At 38.6% G+C, this 15564-nt stretch overlaps 1 protein-coding gene and 1 non-coding gene across 2 annotated transcripts; both read right to left on the bottom strand.

Moving 5' to 3' along the window:
* Positions 1-315: 315 nt before the first annotated feature.
* On the bottom strand, positions 316-9824 carry kncn (kinocilin). Its single transcript, XM_074651325.1, has 5 exons — positions 9258-9824; positions 7009-7077; positions 5709-5780; positions 2837-2930; positions 316-594 (listed from the first exon to the last, which is right to left on the bottom strand). The coding sequence occupies exons 1-5, from the start codon at positions 9403-9405 to the stop codon at positions 519-521; spliced, it is 459 nt and encodes a 152-aa protein (XP_074507426.1). The 5' UTR covers positions 9406-9824; the 3' UTR covers positions 316-518.
* A 4876-nt stretch (positions 9825-14700) lies between these two features.
* trnag-ucc (transfer RNA glycine (anticodon UCC)) lies at positions 14701-14772 on the bottom strand. Its single transcript has one exon. It is a non-coding gene; the product is annotated as a tRNA-Gly (tRNA).
* Between the last annotated feature and the right edge of the window lie 792 nt (positions 14773-15564).

Raw genomic sequence — 15564 nt, 5'->3', positions numbered from 1 at the left:
TGCTGTCCTGAATAGCAATGTATTATGTTTCACTGCGGGGGTGCAGTTCGCTGTGTGCATGTAGCTGTGTGTGTGTGTGTGTGTGTGTGTGTGTGTGTGTCTATCTGTACACATGTATTCCAATTTGTTTTGCTCATGACAAATACAAGCAGGGGAACTTGAGCCGAGTCCCATCATCACAGAACGGCCATTATCATTTCTTAATTGGCGGCTGAGAACGTTGTGAGATGATGAGATGAGCTGCACACATGTGGGACTACTGGGCTTAATTAACTTCACTCATTGGCAGGAAGTTTAGAAATACTTCTCTAACAATCACAAATTTAATCTTTGGAGTCGTTTATTAAGCCATATAAGTACAGTATCACGAGGTGATCCCAACAATCAGCTGATTGTTCAGCTGATACAACGATTCTACAGAAAATCAGGATCTTTTGTCACACACTTGAAAGAAACCTAATGAAGAACATTTAGTGGGGAAGTTGAATAATATTGGTCAGCCAGGTCATGTGATGACATCATGGCAGGTCTTGATCAGAAGGTGGCTGCTTAAGTTTCCGTCTAGATAAGACGTCTGGCATGTCTGAAGATGTCCTGCAACACAGCAGAGCATGACTCACGTAAGCCACGGATGTTGTATTGTATCCGTTTGTGTGACACAATAATGGATTTTTTCCAGTGTTGCCCAGTTAACCTGCTACTTTCTTCAAAAGATAGAAATCAGTCAGATAGAAATCAGTCCTAAAAACTTAATAACGCATTTTACATGATTGTCCCACACAATAGGTGGCCTCATATCTGAAGCTGATATATGCAATAAACGTGACCTTAAATGTGCTCTATTCAATATCCTGAGCATTAATGTAGCAGCAAACAACTATTTGCTTTGTAAAGATATAGAGGAGTAATGTCTACCTGAGTAGAGAATGAAGTCTCTCCCTCTGTGTGTGTGTTGTAATCAGAGTTTCTTCGTGCTTTGATGACATTGCTGAGCTGGCCGTGCATGCTTTTAGTGCATGTTCGTGCATGTGTGCGTGCCAGTGACTATCACTGCCGCCGCTCTGCACTGCTCTCATATGCCGGCTACAGCGGATAACGCGCCGTCCTAACCGACGGCGCTGTTGCTGAAGCGTAGCATCCACCCTCCGGTTCCCCTACAGGTTAACACTGTTAGCTCTGTCAGCACTATTGCCATAGTTGTCACTGTTTGCACCGTTAGATACGAGCCGACGGGTCAGCCGTCTCCATGTTGAAAGCCGTGTAGAGGCAATGGAAATGCTCCCAATCTCGCATTTAGCACCTTCAATTGTTTAGATTTAATAATATCAAGCATTGAAAAAGGATTATTTTTCAATTATGTCACTCACAGGTTTGTAAAAATGCTTAGTTTTGAAGGACAGTGTATATCCAAACATCCAAAGTGACTGTTTGACTATGAAAAGGAGGTGATACCTTGTAATGTTTACTTCTGAAAGTCCCCTTTTATCCTCTAAATAGTTTGTACAGGCAACAAAAAGGCACATGTTCTTATGTAAGGTGTTTTGTTGGATATTGTACCGACAATGTAGCTATGATAAAACTAGAACTACTGCCTTGTGGTTGTATGCCTCTGCCAACCAGTCAAGTTGCAGTTTACATCCATGTCTATCTGTTCAAATATCGTGACTTGAAATTATCATAATTAGCATATGAATTCTTGAGTTATGGCCAAAAACGTTTGTGAGGTCGCAGTGACCTTGGCCTTTGACTTTTGGACACTTTTGGAATACAAAAAGTAAAAGTGCAGTACAGAAATATTGAGACAAGACTCACTTCCTCATGTTGCATGACTTAATCAACACCATGCCTTTTATATCATGTATGAAACAGTGCAACATCTTAATCTTGTCGAAGTAAACTACGTTTTTTGGCAAAAATTGGTCACCGGACATACCACAAACAGAGCGACATATCAAGCGAATAATTGGCCATTAAATCATGTAAATCAAACTCATATCGACTCATGCGTTGCAGTGACTGCCTCAAACCCAGAATTGACTCTGAGATGAAAGCAGACACACATCTAAACAGTGTGGGTCAAATCATTGCTCTACTTTGAAGTCTCCATCTGGCAGGTCATCATAACCTCATTACAGTGAAATAAAAGCCTGACTGCGTTCCTACTGAACATTATCCTAGAAAAGCTCAGTTGCTGTAGTAAGTTAAAGTGATTGTTCCACTTCATGAGGGCAGCTCAGCATTAACTCACAGCTTTATGGACAAGAAAATGTGTCACGAAAACCCTTTGAAGGTTCAGTTAATTAATGTCTGCGACATTTACATAAGAATTTGTGATGCATCAAAAACATTCCTGCAGTATTTGTTGACATAGATTGGTAGAAAGCAGTGCGTCAAAATAGGACAACAATGCAATAATCAATAAATGCAATGGTTACATTTAGGTGAGGTTGAGGATCTTGAAAAAAGAACTACTTGGTTAAGGTGAGGGAAAGATCACTGTCATGGTTTATGAAAAAAAGAAGCATATACCTGTGTGTGCATGTATTCATGTATTCATATACAATATTTTGGATTATTTTAATATGTGTTGGAGTAAATGTAATGTTACCCAGATTATGCTCTTCAAGATATCGACAAAACATTCATATTAAAGATATCTGCAAAATGTTCACTATTTTTCTTACATAGATACATTATTCTCTTTTATCGTTATGAAATGACTGTGATCGTGACTTCAATTGGGATGTGACACCACTTCTTGCTCTTGTGTATAAATCTCTAATCCACATTATTTGCATATGAACATAATTCACAGGATATGATATTGGCTACGTACCCTTCTTCTGGGTTGGGCTCAGCCGTCGGTCCGCCCTCCACAAAGGTTCCCATTCGACTCTTGGAGCGCTCCAGATTTAGTTGACTCTGAGTCCCTGCCGAGAGCACAGGAGAGCAGATCAACACGCTTCAACATTCAGTTGAACATTTCATGTTTCAGTCTGTAGATGTCAGAGAGATATATCCTGCTATGAAGGCTGGCAGGTGAGAAAAAACATAATCTCAGGGGAAAAGGCACACACATACTTGGATTTCCATTTTATGCTACTTTATACTTCCACTCCACTATATCTCACAGAGAAATACTGTACTTTCTACTCCACTACAGTTATTTGACAGCTTTAGTTGAAAATTTTACACAATGGATAATATAGCAAAATTTTAAAACACAACACATTATCAAAGACTAAGCCAGTGGTTTCCAACCTTTTTGGCTTCTGACGTCTTACAAAAATCCTTGTGCAGTCGGCATCACATTTCAGAAGTCTGCCAGCTCCATCATACATTGATTTTTCCCTCTAAACTTTTCATGTCAATAAATATACATATGATCCAATATCCCACCAAAAATCAAAGATTAGAGAAAAAGTTAAAAAACTTAAAACAGATTTATGTATCAGAACTTTGTTTTTTTCCTTCTTTCCTCTCCCCTTAATCATGTCACAACCCCTCAGATATATCTGGTGTCCCTGTATATACAACTGTATATAAATAAGGGCTGTCAAAGTTAACGCGATAACGCACATTCATTTTAACGCCACTAATTTCGTTAACGCAATCGATATTCCGGAGGTTGTAGCAGGTGCAGTTTTAAAGCTAGAGTGAAGATACAGGCATCATATAAAACTAGAAAAAACGTAAGGAATCCATTGGTACCAACATGTCATACTAACTTTTCGAGAAGGAGGTTAAATAATGCTCCAAACTTACGCTAAATTTTGGCGAGGAAAAACTGGCATGGCCATTTTCAAAGGGGTCCCTTGACCTCTGACCTCAAGATATGTGAATGAAAATGGGTTCTATGGATACGCATGAGTCTCCCCTTTACAGACATGCCCGCTTTATGATAATCACATGCAGTTTGGAGCAAGTCATAGTCAAGTCAGCACACTGACACACTGACAGCAGTTGTTGCCTGTTGGGCTGCAGTTTGCCATGTTATGATTTGAGCATATTTTTTATGCTAAATGCAGTACCTGTGAGGGTTTCTGGACAATATTTGTTATGGTTTTGTGTTGTTAATTGATTTCCGATAATACATACCTACATATATTTGTATAAAGCAGCTCATGTTGATAAAAGTATTAAATACTTGACAAAATTCCCTTTAAGGTACATTTCGAACAGAAAAAATTTGTGATTAATCGCGATTAACTATGGACAATCATGCAATTCATTGCGATCAAATATTTTAATCGATTGACAGCCCTAGTATCAGAACGTAGTTTTTTCCTTCTTTCCTCTCCTATTAATCATCTCACAACCCCTCAGATATATCTGGTGTTCCTGTACATACAACTGTATATAAAGTAGTTCCAACTAGCTCCACCTCCAGCAGCTAAAACTCTAACATGCTGCTGACACAGTGATGCTTCAGTATTATAATCGAATGATGTCATATATAATAATATATCAGTCAGTGGGACCAAACCAGTACTTTTACTCTAACATTTTAACTATATTTTGCTGCTAATACTTTTCATGCAGGACTTTTACGTTACTCCTAATGGAGTACTTTTACATCGCTGTACTGGTACTTTATATGAAAACTTCTTCCACCACTGGTCACCTGTATTCACCCATCTGTCTTCACCACTTAAAACTAGGTAAAATGAAAAGCTGTTACATGTATAACTGCAACTAAAGAAAAAAAACAAAAAACACCCATCTCCATCTCATGTGAGTGTATGAGTGTAGTTAAAGCCAACAGAGAGAACTGATGCCATGATGAGGAAGAGAAAGGAGAAATCCAACAGTTAATTAACAATAGAGAGAACCAGCAGTAAATCTGTATATTACATGTTCTACAATGATCTATAGGAATTAATGCAAGAGTTAGTGCTGGATTATACTGTATATGTTAGATTATACCCAAATAATAGAATAAAATACTATTAAGATATATTTAATTTTTCATGCACAAAACCAGTGTGTTAAAAACCATCTCTCTTTTAGAAATTAAATGTCTCTAAAATCTCTAAAATTAATTAAAACCAGATATACACTTACAAATGACCTCTATGTTACATGAATAGATAAAATATAATTGACTTTCAGTGTTTGATTTAAATAAACATACTATTTTATATTTTTATGAGCACAAATATATATATGTAGGTCTTCCTTTCAAGTTGTATTTATCCATTTCCATACTTGTATGGTTGGCTGCTCAGTATTATAACAGTGCCTTAGGATTGGTAATCACAGTACATTTGCTGTATGTTGCTAATATGATTAACTAACATTTATATGACAATGTTTACTACGTGTTTAATGCAATTTTAGTCCAATTCTCTCAGCACAGCGACTCTTTCTCTCACATCTTTCCTTGATCTCATAATGTTTTGCATCTAGGTCAAGAGAAAGTGGTTATGAAAGAAGAAAACATGTCAGGTTTTTTTTTTTTACTTTTCAACTGCACCCTGTGAGATATTAGAGAGATGACTGATGCTCTGCAATAACCACCTAGACACAACACCTCTCTCTCTGCTGTTAACTGTTAACTCTCCAGTGTGGCAGATTTGCTATCAACAAATAACAGACATGAACTTGACGACTCACCGTCAAGTAGCAAACTGAACAACATATCCTTGAATGTTGTATGATACCTCTATATGGTTGGCATTAAAGAAAAGGCTGGCTCACACACTCACCTTCTCTTCTTACTGTCTCTACAGGTTGATCAGGAGCCGGATTGACAGTTGTGGGGTGCACTCTGAAGTTTCCTGGGAAGTTAAGACATTTTCAGAGCCAAAATAATATTTCACTTTAAATAATTTTAACCCCCTGAGACCCACGATCACGACCAACTTTACTGTTTTTCAGAGGCTGTAGCGGTTTTAGAGCTAGAGTGAAGGTATATATATGGATATTACATGAAACCAACCTAAGGAATCCATTTGTACCAACCATGTCATGCTAGCATGTCGCGAAGGAGGCTAAATGACGTGTTAAAAACTGGCATGGCTGTTTTCAAAGGGGTCCATTGACCTCTGACCTCAAGATATGTGAATAAAATGGGTTCTACGGGTACCCACGAGCCTTTACAGACATGCCCACTTTATGATAATCACATGCAGTTTTGGGCAAAAAACATGCATTTTTTTTTAATGCAGTATAAATGTGTTATTTTTGCCAGTTTTAAAAATGTTTGAATATTTCTGCATACTGGGGTCCCTAAACAGTCTTGGAATTACATAATTAAATATCACTGTGAAGCTGAAACTCTTATGGATTTAATGAGCCCAAATGTATTCATGTGTGATGATGTTAGTCCCCATAGTAGCCATTTCATTGTAGTGAGACCATTTTTTGAAACTTGACCTCGCTGTATAAAATGACCTGTGGTGACCTCTAGGATAATCACAGCCTCATGGAACTTTACAGCCACAAACTAGAGACCTAGAGCATTCAGAGGATGGATGGCTTTCCTAGGTATATTGACAATAAGGGGGTTTCTGAACAGTTTCCAGAACAGAAGTGCTCGCCATCCAATCGCTGAAAAATGCAATTCTCCAAATGTCAAAAGTTTTTGATACTAAATCACAGCATGGATTTTTCTATGGTGTTCCTCAAGGTCTTGGTGTCTTAATGTGGTATTTTGGAGGTCAAAATGGTTAAATTTAGCAGCAAATCTGTGTAACAAATGGTATCAACCTAAAAATTGCTGCAACAAATTATGAGACATAAATGAGCATTGGAACAACCATCATATACTTCTGGCATTATGTTCTACGCCCTTATACACTTTCTTAATTTATTTTAATTCATTCATGTTTATTTCTTCAGGTTCCCAGCTTTCAGATGATGTACACCACTTCTATGTGACATATACTGTTGACCTGCTATCTCCCCATAAAGACCCCCTGCAACCCTCTAAAAAAAACTATTGTGGGTCTCAAAGTATTTACATTGAATGTTGAAATAATGAATACAAAATATCAAACAACTTACCAAAGGATGGAAGAATATGGTTGATGTTCAACCAGGCTTTTATGAAGGGGTAGATCGATATGAGGAGACCTGGAAAGCAGATAGCATAATTAATTTCTTATGAATGATATAAAAAACACTGCTTTTACTACAGTGTCTTAATCGCTATTGGTTGGATAAATAAGAAGTAAGGACAGTGTTAGTGACCTTCTTTGACCTGAATTTGCATGAGAGGAGGAAGATCTCTTTATAAAGGGATATCTGCTGATCAATCTGCTAATTCTATTTGCTAAAGTGCCATAGATGCATGTGAGCCACACCAAAGGGTAAAAAAACTATCTTCCTTTTTTCATAGAAGTTTCCATACTTGAAGACATCACAACCAACAATAAGACTCTTTGATGAAATAGCCTTCAGATTATTTTTAGTGTACCAGATACTGTGTGTGATGTTTCTTCCTGCTCAACTTGAAGAATAAAGTAATATCTGAACCGCAGGGCTTGTGTGCCTCTCAGTGGCACTCTGCTCCAATTCAACACAGTTATTGATTTCCCTTATAAGCCACAAGAGCTGGCATTAAACCCTGGCAGGTCCTGAGGGTGGCTGTGATGCATGCATGTGCTTAAAATGTCACGAAACTGCAGAAGGAGTGAAAAGAATCTGCCGAGGACACTCTGTTCATACTCATTAGTCAGCCTATGTGTCGGAGGAGGCATCGAGCCACATAAGCCCCAAAACACATAATTAGATGCTACTTAGCTGCACAAGTGCTGCCAGAGTGAATGTCTCCGTCAAGCTGCTGTGCTCAGTTTTGATTTGCCAAATTCTCACGCACATTAGAAACACAAATTAATTATTGAACACCGATCAAATCATCAGTGAGAATGCATTTCCCATTAACAATGCATGCTGGTGTTGTCGTCCTCGGATCAAAGCCCTGCCCTTTGCTCTTTCTCTTTCTCATTCCTTTATCTTGGTAGTGCAACTCCTCAGGCGGTCAGTTGGTTCCAGTTACACTGTTGTATCAAATTATCACATAGTGTGTTTTTCAAGAATGGTGGAGGGAAAATGTCACAGGCCACAGAGCTTTCACTTTAATTTAGGATTTTTCTTCGTTTTTTTAAACAAATATTCCTCAGTTTGCCCGTCGGGCATCCTAGTTAAGGTTAGGATAGGAAGTCAAGCAAGGTCTCCTGACAGTTTTTGCAAGTTTTTGCCGGATTTCACAATTTGTTGGTTACCTTCTAGACACGACCTACAATACTCAAAAGAGATTTTTTTAAACATAAGTTTCATTTCCTCCTTGTTTGGGGTCTCACAGATCCTGCTGCTGTATATGTAGCAATAATGATCATTGCAATATAGAGAATTTATTTTCTTCTGACCTTATTGAAGGTGCTAAATACAGGATTTTTATTGCCTCTCAACGGCTCTCAACATGGCGACGGCGAGCCATCAGGTAGACATTACTCCTCTATATCTTTACAGAGAAAATAGTTGTTTGATGCTATGTTAATTATAAATTAATGCTCTTGATATCGAATTTAGCACCTTTAAAACACAATATCTAGAACAGTACCTAAGTGATACTTTCCTTTTGACACAACCTAAGCTTGCATATTTGATGAAGCTGACAAAATATGCAAATTACCATAAAGCATTGTTAAAATAAAGAAACATTATTATTTTTTTATAGATTTTATGGGTTATGCATGAAAAATAATGGGTGCCTTTTGTTTTCCGGTAACTCATTCATAAAGAAATGTAGAGTAGGTTTTCCTTGTAGCGTAACTAAATGTTTGAGTTATAAAACTCCAAAAAGAGAAATTCATCCTTACTCATTTGGAAGCGGTAGAGCAGCGGAAAAAGTGCTGTCAACAGCACCAATCACAGAGACAGATGATATGAAAACCCAATATACTGTATGTAACCATGTTTCACAGCTGGGGTCTCTGTGACTACAAACATAAATAATGTGCCATTTTCCATAGAGGCCTCCCAAAATGTCAAAATCATGTTTACGTAAAAGTTACTCTCGTAAAAATGTGTTAAAATCATGTTGTTAAGTCAGTATGTTGAGTATGATTTTAAAGCTGTTTACACCAACAAATCTTCCATCGATATTCAGTGAAACTACAAGAAAAGATGAATGTATGGGCTTAGAGACTCAAAGCAAAAAGCACTCAAGACAACCAATCATTTTTAACAATTACTAAAAACCTTTCCCACAACTGGGTTAATAGTTCCTAGAAAGTTTCACACAGACTCACCGAGGCCTCCCGCTCCCAGAAAGATCCCTCCTACAGCGTCAGCGTCACACTCCCTGGACACCCCAATGATGATGCAACCCGCCACAATGCTGAGCAGGGAAGATCCCACCCGTAGGCCATGGTACTCCCCGATGCTGACGGGGTTCATTCAGCAGGTGGAGGCCCCCCACCTGCCCCTCACACACTCACAGTGAACAGTCCTGACACTATACTCTGCTTTGGGCCCTCACTGGCCCGCCACTGGAAACTTCACTGCCATCTGCACGAGCCTCCCCGCTCCTTTTCTTTAACTCTCTCTGACACAGAAACACTTTCTCCGTATGAGCCTCCATCTCTATTCTCCGTAGCTCAAGACGTCTCATGCATCTTTAAAGATGGAGCTCTGGTTTCCACAGCCACCGAAAATTAGAAAGCTCGGGGCGCTGACTCTATGACAGCGATACTACAAATCTAATCACAGCCCTCTTCCTACCAGCAGTGGCATCTAGTGTCACGTACGCAGTGAATACCTGCGGTGTAATTTAGGTAATGTGAACACTAAATCAACAAACAGCTGTGTGGCTGTCTTGAGCATGTGCATCAAGGCCTTAAAAGTTAGACACAGTGGTGAGAGTGCAAGGGCAGAGCAGCACAGAGACACAAGGAGAGGAGGGGGCATGGAGAGAGAGAGAGAAAGGGCGACAGTTAGAGAGACGGAGTTAGAGTATGTGCTACTTGTGTGATTTGTCTGAGAGCTTGAAGGGAATGTGTAATGAAAGGTTCAGAGAGTCCTCTACGGTGGGGGCCCGAGGCCATCCACAAAGGCCTGCAGTTGCCATAGGAATAGCATATCCATGGCAACAGAGGGAAAAAGAGGGTAAGCAGGATGAACACCGGTGAATAGGATAACAAATGAATTTAGTGGGGAGAGGAGAAACAGTGATACATTTCCTGTTCAGCAAGTCTGTGTTTACATCTATTATCAATCAATGCTGGTGATAGGGTGTGTGTGAGCGTGTGTGTGTGGGTGGGTGTGCGTGTGTGTATGACATAGGCGGCCCATACCTTTGTGACCCTTTAAGGGACACATTGTCAAAGGTTTTATATTTTTATATGTCAGCGCTTCTCAGATTGTTATAGAGTGCTCCACATGGCTGTATAAGAGAACTGGATACAGCGTTGAAGGCTCCTGGTCATTCCTATGTGAGTTGGTCAGTGGCGCCTGAAGCCAAAATGGCTCGACTGCCGAGTGATAAAGTACCCGGATCATCCGGCGATCTTCCGCATCCACTGGGCCCATAGAGCAGGCGCAGTAGCGTTTCCTTTAACTCCGCCTCCCTGGTGCTCCAGGGATGATGTATTTTTGTAGGATCAACCAGGAAGTTAGCATCGCCCTGGTTCCCTCGACAAAAAGCCAATGGCATTTTTCCAATGAGTTTTGCATTATCGCAAAAAATAAGCTCTGTGGCGAACACACGTTTATGATACTTACACATTTTGTTCAGCAAGATAATATCCACACCACTTCTATGATTTTTGAAGTGTAAATTAAATCACCAGAAGTAAAAAGCTAACGTTCGGCTATTAGCGAACTACACCACGGCCACATCAACGCAAGTATACACAATGAGGCTGTAACGACGAACAAGTCTGCCTGATGACGTTTAGTAGTCTCATTTAGCTGTTTGTTAGCAACCGCCTTTTTAAAGACACATAAAGGCTTCAAAATTCACGAGTGGGATATGTATTGATGTATTTTATGTTGTAGAGAAAACATTAAAATCTCTTTAGCTTGTGTTAACCACAGACCTGATTTCAGGTATTTAACTAAAAACCCACTGACTTCCAGACGAGGGAACCCGAAGGGCTAAAATACTAACTCATTTCTGGGTTTTAGGACTCATTCCTGCACCACTCTATTGAATAAGTTGTATAGACACGAAGAGGTAAAATTATCCAGTATTTCAAATAAAAATAGCAAATATTAGAGAAATGTTTGAAGGATGAACACATTTTAATGTTTTGTTAATCATTTCGTAACCCCACCAGATCTATTTAATCTTTCTGAATGAGGTGTTGCTGAAATGTCAATTGATGGAATAAATCCTGAGCTGCATATCCAGTACTCTAAAGTGGTCCCACTTTTTAATTATGTCATTATACTTAATATGTTCTCTAATGTGTAGCAGAAAGTCAAGCACAACTCCCTTTAGGTGTGAGTGCACAGCTGTATGAGAAGGGAAGTGTTATCATCTTGAAGCAAAATTGGTGTTAGGAGAATTTCTGTGCAACTAAAAACAAATCAGTGGCCTTGTACTCTGAAAGGGAGCACAATGATATGAGATGGACATTAAATTATTATAGTGGCACACCATCTCTAGTGTTCACATAATGAACACACTAAATCACCACATCTTGAGGTATCAGTGTGGGAGGCTGAGCACGCTCATTACATGTGAAGCAATAAACACAACTGTATCTCATCTCTCCAACGTCTCTGAGGTTACGAGCACTGTGCCCTCTTAAAGGTCACCTATTATGCAAAATGCACTTTTCCATGTCTTTTAAACATCAATATCTGTCCCCAGTGTGTCTACAAGTCACCATAGTATCATAAAAGACCATCCTCTCTCTTTTTCTCCTGCTCCGTTTGTCCGGAAATGGGTGTCCAAACAACGCTGCGCAGCTTTTCTTTTCTTCTGACGTCGTTAGAGAATTAGCCATATAAGGGTTTCCTGGTCGAACCAGAGAGAACCTTCAGTAGCTGACCCCGCCCCACAGCGCGTCACTGTCTCTCCTCCTCAACCGAACTTGAGCAAAGTAGCTCCTGTTAGTCTGCAAGAACCAGCAGAACAGGCTTCATGTACTCCCATCATCTAAATATAACATGTTCTTTCACAAAGGCTTTATGTAATTACACTGTTTAAACAGATGATATTTATATATTATATATATTTGATGTCATGCATGTAGCAGAGTACAGGTAGTAAATAGTGACTTGTAAGCAACACAACACATTTCTGTTTCACAGTCAAACTTTATTTGAGTTGACAGATGACAATATTAATTATTCACAGCATTTGTAATCATCTCACCTGCAGTTATGTTAACATGGTACAGGAGAAAGTCTTCAGCTCTGGTAAACTATGGTAAGCTAAGCTCCGGTGGTCTGTAGTCATGGTAACACAGAGACAGCTACTACTGTAAATAATATACCATTACTCTGATCTTCCATACATTTATCTTTTAGCAGAAATAATGAACTGACTACTGTTTCACATCTTCTATTTTCCACCCTGATGGTCGCTGTGTTTACACACCGTCTCATAGCGGTAGCATGTAGCTAACCCGTTAGCATGTAGCTACATGCTAACAGGTTAGCTACATGCTACCGGGTTAGCTCTGTATCTCCATGTAAACAGAGCCATCTGCTCTCAGCTGTCTGCTCTCCTCTGGGATGATTCTGTCGGTCATTTCTCACAGATGGATCTGTAAAGACAGACGTAAAACAGAGTGTATGTTTACGGTTTACAGAGTTGATGCATGAGGTAAACACTGAGCTAACTAACAGAGATATAAACAGCATTATTTACCTGAGAGAAACCGTCAGGAAAACCTGGAATCTGGACCGCAGATGTTCATCATGTGTCGCCGATTTCTGATCAGATTCCTCCGGTAACGTGCGCTGGGTGAAGTTTCTGGTTTATAAACTTTAAAGTGGTTTATAAACTTTATTCTAGCTGCTATCTCTCCACTCGTCTCTCTCTCTCTCTCTCTCTCTCTCTCTCTCTCTCTCTCTCTCTCTCTCTCTCTCTCTCTCTCTCTCTCGATAGAGAGAGAGAGAGAGAGAGAGAGCTTCTCCGGGAGGGAGGGGGAGGGTGACGCTGTTGTTGAGGACGTTTGATTGACAGAAAACGCTGACCAATCAGAGCAGAGTGGGAGGAGACAGGCTGTGAATCAGGGGTTTTCAGACAGAGGCTGAATTAGGCTCTGAGGCAGGCAGACTCAGGCTGCAGTATGAGAAGAATAAAGGGTTTTTTTAACATTGCAGCATGTAAACATGTTCTAGTGCAACATTAAAATACATCTATGAACCTGGAAATGAGCATAATATGAGACCTACAGAGCTACAGACACAGAAATCAGCACTTTTGGAAATGGGCTGAAACAGAGGTTATAGAGACATGCTGGAATGCATGATCTGATTGTTTTTTTGAAAAAAAACCTTCAGAGACATGGTTTGGAGGTGTCTGAGACCTATAATAACTAGTTTAAATGGAGTATAATATGTGACCTTTAAAGGATAACAAATAGTTAGATAAACAAATAGTTAAATTTATAATAATAATCAACTTCAAACATTTAACATAACAAAAACGGACCTAATGATATGGCTGCATAATTATATCCAGTTGTTACAATTTCTCTGCAATACTTCAATTATCAAGGATCACTTGTGTCCTCACATTTAACTATTCCCACAGAAATAATAACATACATTCATTGTTTTTAAATTAAGACTACAGTATGTCATAGCAATCATCTAACTGTTCCAAAATATTAGCAATGACTATTTCTAAACTAGCATTGTGCTGTTTATTTATGCATAATGTATGCAGACAGGATATGAATAGCTGTAAATAACCCACATTTCCACTGTTATGTACTGTACAAACATGTTGAGCAGTTACACCTCTATACTAGGGATGCACCGATACGATACCGGATCTGATATCGGCCGATACTGACTCAAATAGCTGGATCAGGTATCTGTGACAATGGGGCCAATCTATACAATTCAGTTCTATATTTATATGCTATTACACTACATACTGTAATTCCTATTTAAGTTTGACCAATTTGTGGCTGCATTAAAAAAGTTTACACTTGAATTGTAATTCCTGTTAATTTTGAAGACTTTTTTTTTCCAATTTGCTGGTGTAGGATTTATTATTTTAATACTAAATAATTCAGTAAATGTATATCTATGTATTTATTTGTTATATTTCGTTTTACAATATTAGGAAATCAATATTGAAATCATGCCTGATGTTGCCTTACACATAAAATAATGATCCCGGTCACTTCCACACAGTGAGGCATACAGCTTATTATTAATCGGATCAGTACTCGATGTCGGCCGAGAACCCAAAGCCTGAGTATCGCTGTTCCTGTTAATTTTGAAGATGTTTAATTATTATTTTAATAATAAATTACAATTCAGTAAATGTATATCTATGTATTTATTTGTTTCATTTTGTTTTACAAAGTTAGGAAAGCAATGTTAAGTCAAGTCTGATGTTGCCTTACATATAAAAGAATGATCCCAGTCACTTCCACATAGTGAGGCATACAGTTTATTAAATAAACACTAGTATCGGATCGGATTGGCCCATACCCAAAGCCCAGGTATCGCTATCTTTGAATGGAAGAAGCCAGTGCATTGACAAAAATGAAAAAGGATTGCGTTGGCCGGGAATCGAACCCGGGTCAACTGCTTGGAAGGCAGCTATGCTAACCACTATACCACCAACGCGTATTCATCAAAACGAGATACAGATTTGACCAAAGGTTTTCATGTCTGTGCATCCAAATGTTTCCTTTTCAGTGTTTCAGGAGCACCGCAACATTACCAAGGAAAGCCCAGAAAACTATCTCGGTTGCAGGTTAACAGAAAGTTAAGCGAACAATATATAGAATTTAAAAAACATAACGCAGTATGTTCTCTCTCTATCCTCAAAGAATTTCGCCCTCTAATTTCTCTCAAATGCCAGGTAAGAGTACATCATAAATATCAAACTATGTATTACTTCAACTACTAGAATCTATTGTGCTTCTCTGCATCTACATAGGACTTTAAAAATATTTTTTACCGATTCACTCCAGTGTAGTAAAACACATTATACAGTGTGTTATTACATTCAAATACCAAAATATTAATAGAAATTAAATAATTTTGAATTTGGTTAATTATGGCTGTTTATTGTTGATACAGATGTTGTCCACTTGGTGGCGTTGTAAGCTGTACATGTTCTCTGGTGATGTTAAAGCATTTCCATTTTTATTAAGTCACTTTAGTACGTTAAGAATATAGCTGTCATACTGTTTTTCTAAGATACAAAATTCAGTAAATTGTATATCATTTTTAACGCTGGTAGTGAACCATTTTATGGTAATATTTTGTAATTTTTTGCACAAATTTGTATACTATCTGCTGCTTTTATTTCACATACTTTCACTTTTTACTTCACATTTTACTTTGTTGTATATATTGTATTTTTTTGTGAACCTACAAGACTCACTTAGAAAATGGCTGAACGACAATCCA

This window comes from Sebastes fasciatus, chromosome 11, assembly GCF_043250625.1.
Source record: "Sebastes fasciatus isolate fSebFas1 chromosome 11, fSebFas1.pri, whole genome shotgun sequence".
Lineage (NCBI taxonomy): Eukaryota > Metazoa > Chordata > Actinopteri > Perciformes > Sebastidae > Sebastes > Sebastes fasciatus.
This window is presented reverse-complemented; position numbering and strand designations above follow the sequence as displayed.

Coding starts and splice junctions, on each gene's coding strand:
- kncn (XM_074651325.1), bottom strand. CDS start 9,405: ATGAACCCCGTCAGCATCGGGGAGTACCATGGCCTACGGGTGGGATCT. Junction 5,781..7,008: donor CCATATTCTTCCATCCTTTG/GTAAGTTGTTTG, acceptor TTAACTTCCCAG/GAAACTTCAGAGTGCACCCC. Junction 595..2,836: donor GAGCCCAACCCAGAAGAAGG/GTACGTAGCCAA, acceptor GCTGTGTTGCAG/GACATCTTCAGACATGCCAG.